The 16516-nt window shown below is 33.1% G+C and overlaps 1 protein-coding gene across 1 annotated transcript in view; it reads left to right on the top strand.

Moving 5' to 3' along the window:
* The first annotated feature begins 13958 nt into the window (after positions 1 to 13958).
* LOC149373531 (histone-lysine N-methyltransferase Suv4-20-like) overlaps positions 13959 to 16516 on the top strand; it is a 55765-nt gene continuing 53207 nt past the window's right edge. Inside the window, exons 1-2 of the mRNA XM_089596870.1 lie at positions 13959 to 14139; positions 14374 to 14673. Of these exons, the coding sequence (XP_089452996.1) occupies positions 13959 to 14139; positions 14374 to 14673 (481 nt within the window). The remainder of the gene's footprint in view (positions 14140 to 14373; positions 14674 to 16516) is intronic.

Genomic DNA, 16516 nt, shown 5'->3' with positions numbered 1-16516 from the left:
AAGTAAAAATATTAAGAAAAGTGGAGTCATCCAATAAAACAAAAAGAGTAAATTAAATTAATTAAATCAAAAGTCAATGTAAAAATAAAAACGTAAGTTGTTACAAGAAAAAAAAAAAAAAACAGTACAGTATTGAAGATTTGGATGAAGCTCTTTGTGCAAGAGATGAAGGTGAGACTGTAAAACACACCTCCTAGATCATGTACAAAGATTCTTAGTTCTTGATGAAGGGAAAACCCTTTTAAAGATAATAGGCCTGGAAAACAATGGTACAATGCTTTTATGAGACGACATAGTAATATGAGCTTGAGAACTGCCCAAAATCTCACATGAACAAGAGCGTCGGTTACAGAAAATGATACAGTGGTTTACTCGACTACAAAATTATTTCAACGACAAAAATTTGGAAAACATAACTGCAGATTGAGAACTCAATTTAGATGAATCTGCATTTATGCTTGTGCCAAAAGACAACACTGTTCTTGCTCAAAAAGGTGCCACTTCAGTCTATCAAATTGTGAGTAGATACGAGAAAGCTAACTTGACAGTTCTCATGACTGCATGTGCTTCTGGCAGCCTGGCTCCGCTAATGATTATATTGCCCTAAAAAAATACTCTAAGATAAATTATTTTACAAAATATACCAGAGGGTTGGGGTGTTGGTCACAGTGAAAGTGGGTGGATAACCTTAGAGGTTTTTTATAGCTATTTATCTAATATTTTTTTTAAATGGTTAAAAGAAAATGACTTTTATTTTCCTATTATATTGTACGTTGATTGGCACTCTTCTCACGTCACCCTACCTTTGTGTAAATTTTGTAAAGACAATCAAATAAAGATCATTGCTTTATATCCGAATGCCACTCACATCATACAACCTCTAGATGTATCAGTATTTTATCCATTAAAGGATGCATATCGACGAGTACTCAGAAATTGGAAAATAGAAACTAATGTGATAGAGTTTAAAAAGCATACGTTTGCAAATATTTTAAAATTATCTTTAGAATCCAATGATTTCTCAGAAACTATAAAAAATGTTTTCAGTGCATGTTGACTCTACCCATTTGATGCCAATGCTGTAAACTATTCTGTTTGAAATAAGAAAATAGAAAAAAAAAACCAAACAAATGCTAATGCTAACAATTACTCTGTTGAAATTCCACATAATAACATTCATGAACTAATGACATTATTTTAATCTACTGTAGTAACTAGCGATAATTTAGAAGAATTTTGAAGGAATAAATTGAATGATCAGTGGAGTGGTGATATTGTAAAGGAAGAACTATTCGAATTTTGACGAACAATGAAGGAAAAGCCTGGTATAAATAATAAATTACGTATAGTTTGTATTTAAACGTGATTCGTTGGAGTTTATATGATACATATATATATATATATATATATATATTATTGCAAATTACGAGAAATAATTAATTTAATATAAATTTTTTATGCTCTTACAAAATTTTTTTAACCACTTTGAAAATTCTTTATAAATAAATTTTTATTTGAATTCCGGAGGTAAGGGGGGGAGTGAAAATATTTGATATAAGTGCTGATCAAAGCGAAACAGCCCCTAAGAGATTCCTTCCTCGTGTTATTAGCATTCAAAAAGTAAATTTGAACATTGGAAAAAGAGCACAAATCTAGACACAATCAAGACACTGGACCACAATAAAAAAAGATGAAATCTCATAAATAACAAGCTCACTTAATAATATTGAAGAGCTGGAATCATTTTTTGATGAATCTAACGAGTACTTTTATAAGACACGTTTTTTAAAACAGATAATAATTTAGCTGACAACACAAACTATGCAGAAGAATTGATTCCAGAGACTGAAAAAGCAGAATTCGTGACTGATTCTGGTCAAATCATAAAGGCATCTGTTATTGCAGTTATGCCAGATATCGTGCCTGATCAGACTGATGAATTAATAAATGAGAAATTATTTATTTCAGATCATTCGAAATCTTCGCTTTGTTTTTATTTTAAATTACTTATATCTTAGCTTTTTTACAGACTACAAAATTTTATTCATAGTAATAAATCTCGTTGATATATTTTTTTTTTTTTATTATGGATAGTACTAGCTTCGACAATTAATCCATCAATCACTGAAGTATCAAATGCTGGCTATGAAGAACATGGAGATAATGAAAATTAACTACGTACGAGCAGTAAAAATGATTGTAATTGTAATGGTAAAAAATAAAATAATAATAGTATACATGGAAATTTAAGCTAAATTTTTGTTTCCCAACAGCACTGTAAAAATTAATCCTATAACTAGTACCAGTGAGTATACTGTGTGCCATTTATGGTTTTTTTTATCTCACTAATATTTAAAGCAAAGTTGCTAAAACCGTTGTAATCGCTAACCACAAGAACTACTCAACCGATCCTGCTAAAATTTTACATACTGATTTTTGATACTTCTTAGATGGTTTTAATTTAGTTTTTATCTTGAAAAAATTAATAACAATAGTAATAAATAGGCTCAAAGTTTTGTAAAAATACGCTAGCTTTTCACTTCAGTTTAGTATAGGATCCGCTAGGTGGCATAGAAGTAAGATCGAAACTACCTGAAATAGAATTAAGTAAGTCTGGTTATTATATGTCTCAGCAAAGTAAAAAACACCACGGTCGATCATCAAAAATTCATGTAGCATAGAGCTGAGAGTCGTGCAGCTAGGTATCCCGGATACCGACAACACTGTTTGCTAATGGACAAGCAACTAATGGCTACCTCCATTCCAAACCACCAAGATTGACGAGTGCCACGAATAAGGTGTTATAAATGCTACCGTCTATGGCAAAGTACCAGGAGACGTGTCTAGCCAGAGCACAATTTGCTTTAGCAATTTAGGGTTTCATGGCCATTCTTCCAACTATGCTAAGGATATATCTAGCTCCAACGCTTCAGATGTTGTAGTTTTCCTCCCGATCAGTCTGGTGCTACAATAACAGGCCAGAGAATATCACTCTGAAGTATAGAGGCAGTCACGTTTGCTGGAAACTTCAGTCAATAAAGAATTTACTTAAGAAGCTCACCGGTCCTTTTTAGGGTCATCAGACGTCAAACTAGCTTGCCAACAAATATATAACAACTTAACAAAGTTTACAAAAAACAGACTTTAAAGGCTCACAAAAGTCTTAGCCGTGCTAAATGTCGCAAGATGGCGAATTGGAAGGAAAACTTCAAATGCATCTAATGTACACAATTTTAGGGGTCAAGAAACTGATGCAAAACATTTATCGAGATTAAAGCAGCAGCATCAAAATCGGAAAATAATAAAGAATTTATTAGGTGAGCGATCAGCTTTTTATTATAAGCCTCAGGTGATCTCTTAAATCTTCCAGATTTTTAAATGGGTAAAATATGTATTTGTATTTTTGTGGCGATAAAAAATGTAGAGATTACGCTCAAGGACTTATTGTTGCCTGGTGATGAAGTTGTGAGAAAAGAGAAAAAAATTTTTTATTATATTTTTTTTGTAAGTTTTAAATCTTTATAGCTTTAAAAAATAGCCTTTTTCGTAGATTATACGGGAGAAACTGCAAATCAAGGGCCCTTTAGGGCCAACGATTATTTTATTGCATAAGGAACGCACGGTACGTGTCACTATAATTATATTTTTTTCTCTTTTTACAGCTTCTTATTCGATCAAATAAACTGTGTGGATTTCGAAAAAATATGTTTTTAATAAGAATACTTATGTTCTGAGAAGTGTCACGAATAGATGTAAAATTTTTAACCGAAAACGTTTCACATTACATGTCAACACACTACGGTGTTCCATTTAGTAAGTCTCGGGTGAAGCCGAGACGGGGGATGGCGTCTAGTTTATTATATATTAAAAAAAAAATTCTATTAAGGTGATAACGAAGAAGAACCAATTTTATCCAATTTTAAATAAGTATTATCTTACTTTGTATTTCAAGCACAAAAAAAAGGAAAAATAATACTTTATCGGAAGAACTTTCATCAGCAGCTGTAGTTGATGATTTGCTTGTAGTTCTTCAGTGAAGAGAAAATGTAAAAAAAAAAAAAAAGTTTTACTAAACAAGCAAAAAAAAGAAAAGGCCAAAGCTATAAGAGAAAAAGAACAAGATGCTAATAAAATTTTTCAAGAAATGAAAAAGACATTTGAGCAATACGAATGAGATTGTAATTTGCAAATAAAAGGTTTGGAAAAGTCACTAAAGAGTGAATCTATGAAAGAAAATAGGGATTCTTTACAAAACTAAATAAGTAATTTTCAGGCTAAGATAAACAAGATCAATAATAATTTTCGGTCTGAAGAAGTGCAACTTAAAATGAAAATAAAGCAAAAAAGCTTAAAATACAATTATATAATCATATAATAATAAACTATTATTCAACATACTTTTGTACTGTTTTTAGTGACCATTTATTAGAAGTCATTGCTTTAAAATAAATCAAATTGTAATAACACATACCATTACTAAGGTTCCACTACTATTCTCGATATCGTTCCAGTATACATGCCATAGGAGAACACTAGTTCCTGTACAACAGCAAAGTACTTTCTTTTTAAGATCAATTATTTATTATGTAAACGCTTACTATATTTTACTTGTTTTGTTATTAGTTCATTAAATACATAGTTTACTGAAAAAATTAACATACATTAACGAAAGTTTTAATATCGTGAAAAAAAGGGATCTACAACTTTCGTTGTACAATGTGTTCCAGTACTACCTACTTTACCTTACTCTACTGGGCTAAATTTTATTCTAAACCTTCTATGACTGCTGATAGTACCCCTTGTAGTTTTAGAATGATGCTATAAGTATCAATATTCTTTATGTATTACATCGACGGCTCGGAAGAAAAAAAAGGCCAGTTCAGATTTCGCCATTTAAAATAACATTAAGAAATCTGAACTGGCCTGTTTTTCTTCCGAGCCGTCGATATGAGTTAAATATCTAAAAAATGAATTTGAGTGAGCATAAAAACAGTAACATTAGTGTTATAGTTAAATAAAGACGTTAAAGCATATTTTTTTTTTTTTTTTTTTTTTTTTTTTTTTTTTTTTAAGCACCTAAATTACTGTGTCCCAAATTAACAAGATAAATTTAGTGAAAATCTTTTTCTTCAATTAATATTCATCTATAAATAATGACATTGTTGGTTTCATTATTATTTCGAATACCATTAAAAAATTATATAAGAGGTACATTAAGTTTTTAGAGCTGCATCTAGTTATGCTATAAGATCAAAAATAACAACAGCTTCAGCTTGCATCCTGATCAGAAAATAATATTTTAATGTAGTCATGCTAATCATACAACATAAAATAATAAATACATGTAGATTTTGAATAAAATAAAAAATAAAAAGTAAGCTTCCTAAAATTTAACAATCATACATGATTCTAAATACTAATAGTAATAAAATTACGATAAGGTTATTAGCTGACATGTAACGTACTTTGGTTTTTGTATAATACCTCTACACTTTTAAATCATATACTTTGCAAATTTACCTTTTTTACGTGACGAGAACACCTGATCACAATCCATCACTGCTGTTTTTCTTTTGGTCATCGTGATTTTTTTTTCATTTTTTTTTAAATCCAATTTTTCAATAACGATTCTCAATTGTCTGTTCCCAATTGGAGAAGAACTTTTTGATGTTCTACGTACTTTTTTCTTTTTCATTCGGGATTTCAAACCTTGTAAATCAATTTACGGTAATAAGTCTTCTTATAAATACATGTAATAGATCATTAACAAGCTTACAAAATGAAATGAAATAGTCTAAGCAAATAAAAGCATAATACAATAGAGTTAACGAAACAGTATTAGGATAATAGCAATAAAATTGTTGGTTTAAAAAGACTTCATTTTAACGTAAGTTTTGAGTATGTCTTCTTGCACTCATACTTTTATAAGGTTTCGTGATTTTTGAAATAAACAAACTGTCTCATTTTTATTTAGAATTAGAACTTTAATTAGACTGTGTTAATAAGAAATCCTTTGCTATCACGATGCTCTATTATTTTAAGATTTTATTAACAAGTACCATACCATGCTTCGAGCAAAATGTGAAATTTTTTTCTATTCAGCGTGAGAAAATTATATGATTTTTTGTTAATTGTGTTCTAAAACACCTTTATATCTTGTTATTGAAAAAACAAAAAAAAACATTTTAAGCATATAATAGGTCATTTGCGAAGCCAATGTTAAAAAAAGTTTAAAAGTGAGAATGCTCAAGTACAAAATTAGATTAGATTCTATATATTTTTTTAATTTACTATTAATAAAACAGAAACATGATAATTAAAATACTTATTGAGAACTATTAGACATTCAAAAGACCACGTGTGGCACAAGTAGGTAAACGACAATTTAAAAAATGGCTGCTGTATGTGCATTATAATGAGCTTACCTGTTTTTCCATGTACTGATGGAAATGGATTCATCTTTACTTCATTTGCTTTGTAATCAGATAATTGATGAAGTCAAACTTTCAGAGAGAGATGTAATGAGACGAAAGCACATTCGCTTAGCAAATTGTGTATCACTAAAGTTTTGCGAATTGATGATGCTAATAAAAAAATGGTTTCAGCACAAAGTCGTTCAGGGTAAAGACGATTTTTCTTGCGTAGGCCGGCCAAGTGACTTGATGAGTATGATGAGCTAAACACAAACTCTATCATAGATAAAGATAAAGGGCATACTACGTATTTAAAGGAAGTTACGGAATCAAAGGTAGGAACAAGGTACAAAAAGAAATAGTAGTCTAAAAACCTATTCCATCATAGATATAAAAAGCAAAGCTGCTTCTTATAATCATGGGTAGTTAATGTTGTATAAATATAAAAAGACTCGATTGGAAAACATATAAATTACCGAAGTAAATGCAAGAAATAAAAATTTGTCTTAGCCATAGTGTAAGATATAACAGGTGATCCCATTATCTACATGACACCTACAGTGGATTTCACAATTACCTGGGGCGCTTACTAGCCACTCGAATAAACAATTATTTGTTTATTGATTACACAAGTGCCTATAATTTAATGACCCGGGAGGCTCACAAGCCATTCTAATAAATAATAATTTATTCATTAATAATCCAAACGCCTATAACGTGATGACCTAAGGCTCTCATTGGTCACTGTAGTAAATAATAATTTGTTTATTACCCTGGTAGCATCGACTTGCGCACGAGCAGTACGTGAGGTTTACGTACTGGCTGCTTCTGCAGATTTGCGTCAGACTAACGGGAGACGAGTGCGTTAGCTTCTTGCGTTTGATTTACGCAAGTTTGGCGTTCGGTAGAGTGCGAATGCCGAGTGCCACTACCTCACGGTCTCTTGCGGCAGATTTGCGTCAGACTAACGGCAGACGAGTGCGTTAGCTCCTTGCGTTAGATTTACGCAAGTATGGCGTTCAGTAGAGTGCAAATGCCGAATGCCAATACCTCGCGGTCTCTTGCTGCAGATTTGCGTCAGACTATCGGCAGACGAGTGCGTTAGCTAGGGCACTTACTGGCCACACTATGAAATAACTAATTTTTAATAAATATTACAAGGACCTACCACCTGATAACCGGGGGCGCTTACTGGCCACTATGTTATATAATTAATTATTAATAAATAACACAAGCGCCTATCACCCGATGACCCAGGGCACTAACTGACCACTATTAAATAATAAATTATCAATAAATAACATATGCACTTATCACTCGATGACCCAGGGTGATTACTGACCACTCTATTAAATAATTAATAATAAAATGTTAATTGATAACACATGTCAGCAGTTCAATTTTGAATAATTGTCTAATATAACACACCTCTTGTTATTAATAAACATTTTGTTATTTTATAAAGTGGCCAGTAAGCGCCCCGGGTTATCGGGTGATAGGTGCTTGTGTTATTTGTTAATAATTATTTATTTAATAGAGTGGCCAGTAAGCGCCCTGGGTACTAGGCGCTTGTGTTTTTAGTTAATAATCATTTATTTAATATAGTGTCTAGTTAGCGCCCCAGGTCATCGTGTGATAGACGCTTGTGTTACTGATTAACAATTTATTATCTAATAGTTATGCTAGTAAGTGCCTCGGGTCATTAGGTGATAGGCACTTGTGTTACTGGACCTTATTTAAATTTCACGCTTAACATTCGGTACTATTTTTTTCGGATTTAGTGATTTCCCACGCGCGCGTGTGTGTGTGTGTGTGTGTGTGTGCCGACCGCCGTTAGACTTTTTTGAAAGTATCGAATACTATCAAAGAATCGTTCAAAATTTTAAATTTATTTTTTTTCCACATTAAGTTTTAACGACTGAAAATGTTTATGTTAACTTTGACATTTTGTTTAAAATCAAAAAATAATAATTCGTATGGCACTAGTTCAAAAAAAATATTTTTGTAAAGTGACAATCATTATCATGTTAAATAGTACAAACAAACATTAGACAAATGCTTTTTATCGATAAAATAATTAGTTTTTGGTCACTATAGACGTTTCGTAAAATCTTAAATCATTTTTGTCACCACTGATTACTAGGATAAGAAACTAAGAATTTTTCAAACAGGCCTAAACCAGTCATTTTTGGGAAATAATAGAAGAAAAGTAGAATGGGTACACTTCAAATAAACATTGCTTTATCATTGCTCTCGATCTTCTATTCTTCAAATTTCGTTGGTATATAGTATAAATATGTAAACAGAAAACACACGTATAATAAGGTTGCCTGTACAGACATGGGAAACCAGCACTTGCAGGTTCAAGTTAGATTGACATATGCCCGTGCGAGTGAGAAAAATGCAAGAATATATATTCTCTCACACGGGCTTATGGCAATCTGACTTGAACTGCGTGTGCAGGTCTCCCGTGTATTGGCACCTTTAAGTTTGTACTATTCATTGGTTGTGTTCGAATAAATCGTATTCGTATCCCAATCGTAATCCAATTAATTCCAGTCGTATTCTTGCATAGAGATATAAGGATAGAGTGCGCTAGAGACTGAATACAGTGATACGGTAAAAGAAAGAGATGGTTGCCGAGTGTCCTCTCTGTCTCTTTCTACCCGAGCGCTGTGATTGGCTGATGCTCAAGAGGCAATAACCTATGTCAGTAATTGCCGCTGACGGCCAGAATACCCCCTTGAGCAGCAGCCAATCACAGCGCTCAGCTAGAAAGAGATGGAGAGCACACTCGGCGACCATCTCTTTCTTTTACCGTATCGCTCCCTTTTACGTACATTAGTATAATTAGCGCACTCTATCCTTATATCTCTATGTATTCTTGACTGCAAGGCCATCACTTTAAGTAAATAATGTATTATTTTATCTACAATTGTAATCATGATTTTTGACTGTTTTTATCATAGAGATATAAAAAATTCTAATACCTCAATAATTTTCGTACAATTTTAAAAAAGAAAAAAAAATATATTGTATAAATAACATAGAAAATCCACCTACAGTAATTCCGGTACAGTCGAGAATACGATTGGGGTATTGGAGACAGGATTGGGATACGATTACGATTCATTCGAACGCAACCAGTGTTTCATAGCGATAGGGTCGTAAATATCAATGACCAATCGGAGATCTATATCAAACGGTATCGGGCTGTATCGAACTGGGGTCTGATTCAAGTATATTAATATCTCGCTCAAGTCAGCATTTTTTTTGATAATTCTTAGACTGCGCATGCGTTCAACCATTTTTTTATAGAGCGCACGCACAGTAGAAGGATTATTTTAAAAAATGCTGACTTAAGCGAGATATCGAAATTCTTCCTGACAAAAAATGACCGCTAGACCCTAGACGGCCATAGATGAATACCAGGCCCTGGCCAGTATTGTAATGAGGTTATTGAAAGGGCATGGCCAGGCCCTGATATTGGAATACATATATAGGTATATAACTTTGGAGGTCAACATATATATGCATACGTACATGTATAAGTGTATGTACATTTTTTTAATATTATTGTACTTTACGTCCGGCTCCTATGTGAGGGCACTACTCAGGGCACTTAGCATTTGGGATTGGGAATTAGGAGTCGGGATGGTATTGGAAGGGGGAAAGGCCCTAACAACTGCTCCGCATGTGCCCATGACAACTGTCATGTGGACCAGGAAAACCCTGGAAAATATCTGTAGGAAAAACCTGATCCAGAACAGCCTGGTGAATTTACCTCATTTCTGATCCAGTGTCTAAGCTGCAGACTTAGATATCAGGGTAGAAATTCGGCACACCTCCCGCTCACGTTGCCGGAGAGACAGAGAAACAGTTAATCGACCTACGAAGCAAAGAGCAAAGGTGAAATGGCGAGACTTGAACGGTCATCCATCCAAGTACTAACCGCGCCAAATGCTGCTTAATTTTCGAGATTGATAGAACTGCGACTCTACTACTGCGTCACTATGTCAGTGTATATATAAATACACTATAAACTTTACACTTTACAGGGGCCATACCATATAACTTTTTTTCGCTTTGCAAGTCTGAATTATAACATAGGCCAGCGAAGCAAAAAAAATATATATGGTACGGACCCAGTAAGTATCGATACAACATATACATTATGTATTATACTTATAAATAACACAAGTACTTTTTTTTTATCTTTAAGTGAACTAGCTTCAGAGAAACATGTTCGCTTTTTTTATCCGCAAATACATAAAATTTTATAACTTACACTTAACTTACTTTTTATACAGTTTCCTCTGTTAACTTTGTTTACTGTACAGTAGATGCATGTATACGCATGCACTTGAATATACATATACATATACGCTGGCCAGGCCCTAGTCATAGCCTGCGGTCAACCTAATTACACCATGTGATAAACTTTACATTTAAGCCTGCCCAGGCCCGGGCATTGATGTAAGGCTTGCCTGGCCAGACCCAGGTCTTAGCCTTTGGATGACATCCTTGTCGGGACTGTGGTTGCGTTTGAATAGAACGTATTCGTATCCCAATCGTTTCCCAATCGTATTCTCGTCTGCAACGCCATATCACTCTAGGTAGATCGTGTATTATCTTCTCTACAATTATAATTATAATTTAAGACTATTTTTATCATTGAGATGTAAGAATTCTAATACCTTAATGATTTTTATACTATTTTAAAGAAAAAAATAATAGATTGAATAAATAATATAGTATACGATCTACCTAGATTGATGGCGTTGCAGTCGAGTATACGATTGGGATACGATTGGGATACGAATACGTTTTATTCGGACGCAATTACGCAACCTGTGTCTCACGGAGCTCCAGGGACGGAAGCATTTCTTGCCAGTGGTGGATAAATACAGGAGCTGTTCACATAGACATTTTTTGCTTATTCCATTGTAAACGTTCATATTGAAAAGGGGGTTCCACTGTTCCGCTAAACTCAAATTTAATGAACAGACTGAACAGACCTATACTGTGTTCTCTGTCAGTCAACAAAGCTATCAGCTAGCAAACTATCACTTTCACTTTGATACAAGTCTTGTAAGGTTAATAATGATATTCCTATGATCTGCTTTTCATTACAATCCATTGTACAGAATTCATTGTGAACGTTCACAATGAAAAAAATTTGTGACAACGTTCAAAACCTCAAAAATGAGTGAACAGACCTACATTTTGCTCATTCGATGTCATTAATCAAGCAAAATATAGGTCTACTTACTAATTTAGTTGTCATCAATCAAACAAAATGTAGGTCTGTTCACTCATTTTTGAGGTTTTGAACGTTGTCACAAACCCTTTTCATTGTGAACGTTCACAATGAAAATCGTGTTTCATGTCTATGTGACTAGCTCCACAGTAAATTTGCATTTCTTACATGACGTGTAATAAATGTAATTAATGTAAGAATTTGTAATCAATGTAATTAAAGTAATAATGCTGAGTACCAATGTTTAAAATGCATTAACAGCTTTCAAAATAAATATTATATGACACAAATAAATACTTAACTCGTTAAAAAATTAGTAACACATTTACAAAAAACCGTAACCAATACAAGCGGTGAATAATTCCTATTGATCTTCATTAGTTCATTGATAAATGGTATTTCCAAGCTTACCTGACTATCATCCAGACTTGTACTGTAGACCAGAGCTCTCAAAAGTGGCTCCTGACATCCGGGAAACTAAAAACTGTACCTTAACCCAAGCCCTTTAACCCCATAACCCTGTAATGCCAGAGCCTTTGACTCCATTACCCCATAAATCCCGAAACATTTAACCCCATAACTCGGTGATTATGAAGTCTTCTATTATATAACATAGGGAAAATGCATGTATCACTGACAATGGCATTTATAAATTCCGTGGTTACACTACATAACAATCAACTCTTAATCACAGCTTCTCTTGTTATGTTATACACGGGGACAGTGCTCTCGATTGCAGTGAATTATGAAGCGCGAAAATTCAAAACCTTAAATAAATAACACAAGCATCTATCACCCAATAACCCAGGGAGCTTACTGGCCACTGTATTAAATAGTTAAATTGTTAATTAATAACACAAGCGCCTATCACCCGATGACCCGGGGTGCTTACTGGCCACTCTATTAAATAATAAAATATTTATTTATAACACAAGCGCCTATAACCCGATGACCCGGGGTGCTTACTGGCCACTTCATTAAAAATTTAAATTGGTAATTGATAACACAAGCGCCTATCACCTGATGATTCGGGGCGATTTCATCAGGTGATAGGTGGTTGTAGTATAAATTGATAATTTATTATTCAATAGAGCAGCAAGTAAGCATCCCATGTCATGGAGTTATAGGCGCTTGTGTTATAAATTGTTATTTTGTTATTTAATAAAGTGACCAGTAAGCGCCCTGGGTCATCGGGTGATAGGCACTTGTGTTATCAATTACCAATTTAAATTTTTAATAAAGTGGCCAGTAAGCACCCCGGGTCATCGGGTTATAGGCACTTGTGTTATAAATAAATATTTTATTATTTAATACAGTGGCCAGTAAGCGCCCCGGGTCATCGGGTTATAGGCGCTTGTGTTATTTATTTAAGGTTTTGCATTTTCGCGCTTCATAATTCACTGTAATCTAGAATACTGCACGGGGATATAATAAATAATTTAAGGACATATTATTACTTCTAAATTTGTAAATAAAAATAGCTCTGAGAATTCATTATATTTATTACACGTCATTTCATAAATACACATTATCTTACATACATTAATTACCTGTAAAAAATGTATTGATTACATCGTGTAAGATACATACCCACCACTGCTTCTTGCGAATCAGTTTTTTGATATTTGAGATCCAGAATCGATTTTCGTCAAATACAATTGCCATCATATGATTAAGAGTAAGGGTGCCTGTACATGGAAGACCTGCTGTTTGGCAACTGCCAGTCAAAGCTCTCTGGTCTCATGAGAGTGAGAGAGAGAGAGAGGTTCATCACGTGACCACATTTAACCTCTCTCTCACTCTCATGAGACCAGAGAGTTTTGACTGGCAGTTGCATAGAGATATAAGGATAGAGTGCGTTAGAGGCTAAATAAAACGATACGGTAGAAGAAAGAGATAGTCACTGAGTGTCCTCTGTCTCTTTCTACCCAAGCGCTGTGATTGGCGGATGCTCATGAGCAGCCAATCATATCGCTTTGTTAGAAAGAGACGGAGAGGACACTAAACAGCCATCTTTTTCTTGTATAGTATCGCTCCCCCTTACGTATATTAGTATAATTAGCGCACTCTATCCTTATATTTCTATGGGCAGTTGCCAAACAGCAGGTCTTCCATGTACAGGCACCCTAAGAACAAACAACCTCCTAGTTTCTCGATCTTGCAATGTGCACTCATTCTTTCTTTTGAATAGTCTATTCTCTAACTCACGGTTGTAGAATACCATAAGAAGATTTTCTTTTATCTTTATTTTTTTATGTAGTAAATATAATTGAACGTTTTATATGATGAATTGCATAACTCTTTGTAGAGTTGATGATCTCTCTAAAACTTTGATCTTAGACCCTTCTATTAGACATAAGACGAGAAAAACGGTAGAACACCATGTGAATGAAAAGATCACGCAAGCTTTGACGTCTACAATGGAAAAGTTTTCCAGGGACATTTGCATTGATAAATTTGCAACCAGTATCGCAAACTTTGCTAAAAAAGAGGGGTTACTATATATATATAGCATTCCTAGGTTTGAGTATTTTGAGAACCACGTGAAACTGTATTTAACGTGCCTGCATCCTGATTCTTCTGTTATTATCAAGCCGTGTACAAGATATAGTTCTGATGGTGAAAATGGTGTAACTATGATGGCAAAAAAGGACATAGCAAAAAATTAAAATCTCACTAGTGTACTTGGAATGTACAAAGCTCTTCAGCCTTATGATGAGGAGTTTTTGATGACAGTCAAAGGTGATTTTTCAATTTTGTTTAGTTCAAGAAAAAAATGTAAGATGTTAATGCTTGGACCCATTGCTTGCATCAACCATGACTGTGATCCAAATTGCATCTATGTTCCAATAAATAATAGTATGATATCAGTAAGAACCATTAAGGATATTAAAAAAGATGAAGAAATTTTTGTTTCTTATGGATCACACTATTTTGGTTCTAATAATATTGAGTGTGAATGTGAAAGTTGCTGCTCAATAACGCTAAGACAACAGAATGGTAAGTACTTTCTTTTTCTATTTAGTTTTTCTTATAAAATCTAATAGTATCCATAACCTGAGCTTTTTCTCATACATAGTAGCTCTATAAAGATAGAACAATGTTTTCTTAAGGGTTTAAGTACATCTGAGTCCTCACATTTAAGACATCTGTAGGATATTTTCTATTATAACTATCAAAAAGATCATTGCCCATAAAATACATCCACGCATTAAGTACGCCTAATGTTCATTTATAATAAATATTTTTTAGTCATTTGTACTCAACAATAATAGATTATAATATTTGAAATTCCTCTGCTACAGAAAATATAACGAAAACAAGATTAATATTTTACTTGACGTTAAAATTAACCTTATATAAAGAGCTAAATTTTTATTTAATATTTGAAAAAAAGTTTCCAAAACATTAAAAAGTGTAGTCTAAAATTGAGCTTCACTATAGTTATATTTTCTATAATTATTTGGTTTTATAAGATTTTGATTGACATTTCTTCAACAGGAACTAAGAACTTATATCTTTCAAGTACACTTAAGATCATGTCTTTAATTTATTCTATTTTGAATTATCACTAATGTTACATATTCTAAATCTCTGTATTTTATCTTTTCATTTTTATGTTTGTACATATCTTTTGATACTTTTTTAGTTGTCCGATAATTTTAATAAAGACAAATAATTAGTGCTCAAAAAATTCTGTGTTAAAAGAAAATTATTATACAATCGTCATTATCATGGACTACTGTTATTAGAGAAAAAGTATTCATCTGAGTCAAGAAATCTAGTCACAGTTCTGCTATTCAGGCAACTTCTAGCACTTCTCCAGTACACTTTGTGAGTTTTCAAATTACCTAAAAGAGAGGTTCTATTATAGTTTCTAATTTTACCAGCCAACGAAGTTACTTTGATTATAGTAAAAGTGATTTCTGCTAAATGTGTTCTATTTGCTGTGTGCAAGTATATTGGTACCATCTAATTCCAGAATAGCTCGGACTTAAAAGATGATTTGGGACTCAATGCATTGTCAGTTACCAGCCACAAACAACATAACATCACTGACTAATTATAATGTATTTCAGCAGTTTGATAGCAATTTTAATATTTTTAAATAATTCACAGATAATCTTTTGTAATAACATATCAGCTGACATGTCAGATTATATCTCAGATGACATGTCAGCTGATGTAAACTAATACATTACAATTTTTTTTCATTTCCCTGAAAAATTTTTAAAGTCATTAGTTTTTTTTCAATATAGACTCTACTGTCGTTTTTTATACACCAACTGCTTGCACACAGCGAATAGCAGTTACTGTTTACTAATAATGGGGTTTATGGGGTTGTTTCTGCCGTCAGATGGCGATAGTGTGCCCATGTAAGATTTTCACAGAACTAGATCTATATATTGAATACATATATATAATGACTATAGGTATAGTGCTGTGAAAATCTTACATGGGCACACTATCGCCATCTGAGGGCAGAAACAACCTTATTGATATGAAACACACTGGTTATAAATCAACTTCTTGGTCCAAAAGTAAGCATTTGCTTGCAGCTTCCTAGAAATGGCACCGCTAGTCCATTTCTTGCTCACATACATACAGGCTATAACTATACATATTTATGTATACGTTAGTAGAAATATACAGTATACTTTATATACATTTTTAGTTATAAACAAAAATGCGATTAAACCCACTGGAAATTGAGATTTTTAGAGACTTTTAAACTAAAAAAATTGTTTTTGACAACTTAAACTCTCACACACGACTTATGTACATTTTTTAAGCTGTAAAGGACCGTCAGGCTTTGAAAATATTAAGTTTCTTGCCAAGACGT

The sequence above is a fragment of the Copidosoma floridanum genome, unplaced genomic scaffold, assembly GCF_036245765.1.
Source record: "Copidosoma floridanum isolate Cflo_tuat_1 unplaced genomic scaffold, Cflo_Japanese_pri ptg000030l, whole genome shotgun sequence".
Lineage (NCBI taxonomy): Eukaryota > Metazoa > Arthropoda > Insecta > Hymenoptera > Encyrtidae > Copidosoma > Copidosoma floridanum.
The sequence above is the reverse complement of the archived record's forward strand: the minus strand, read 5'-3'. Positions and strand labels throughout refer to the sequence as shown.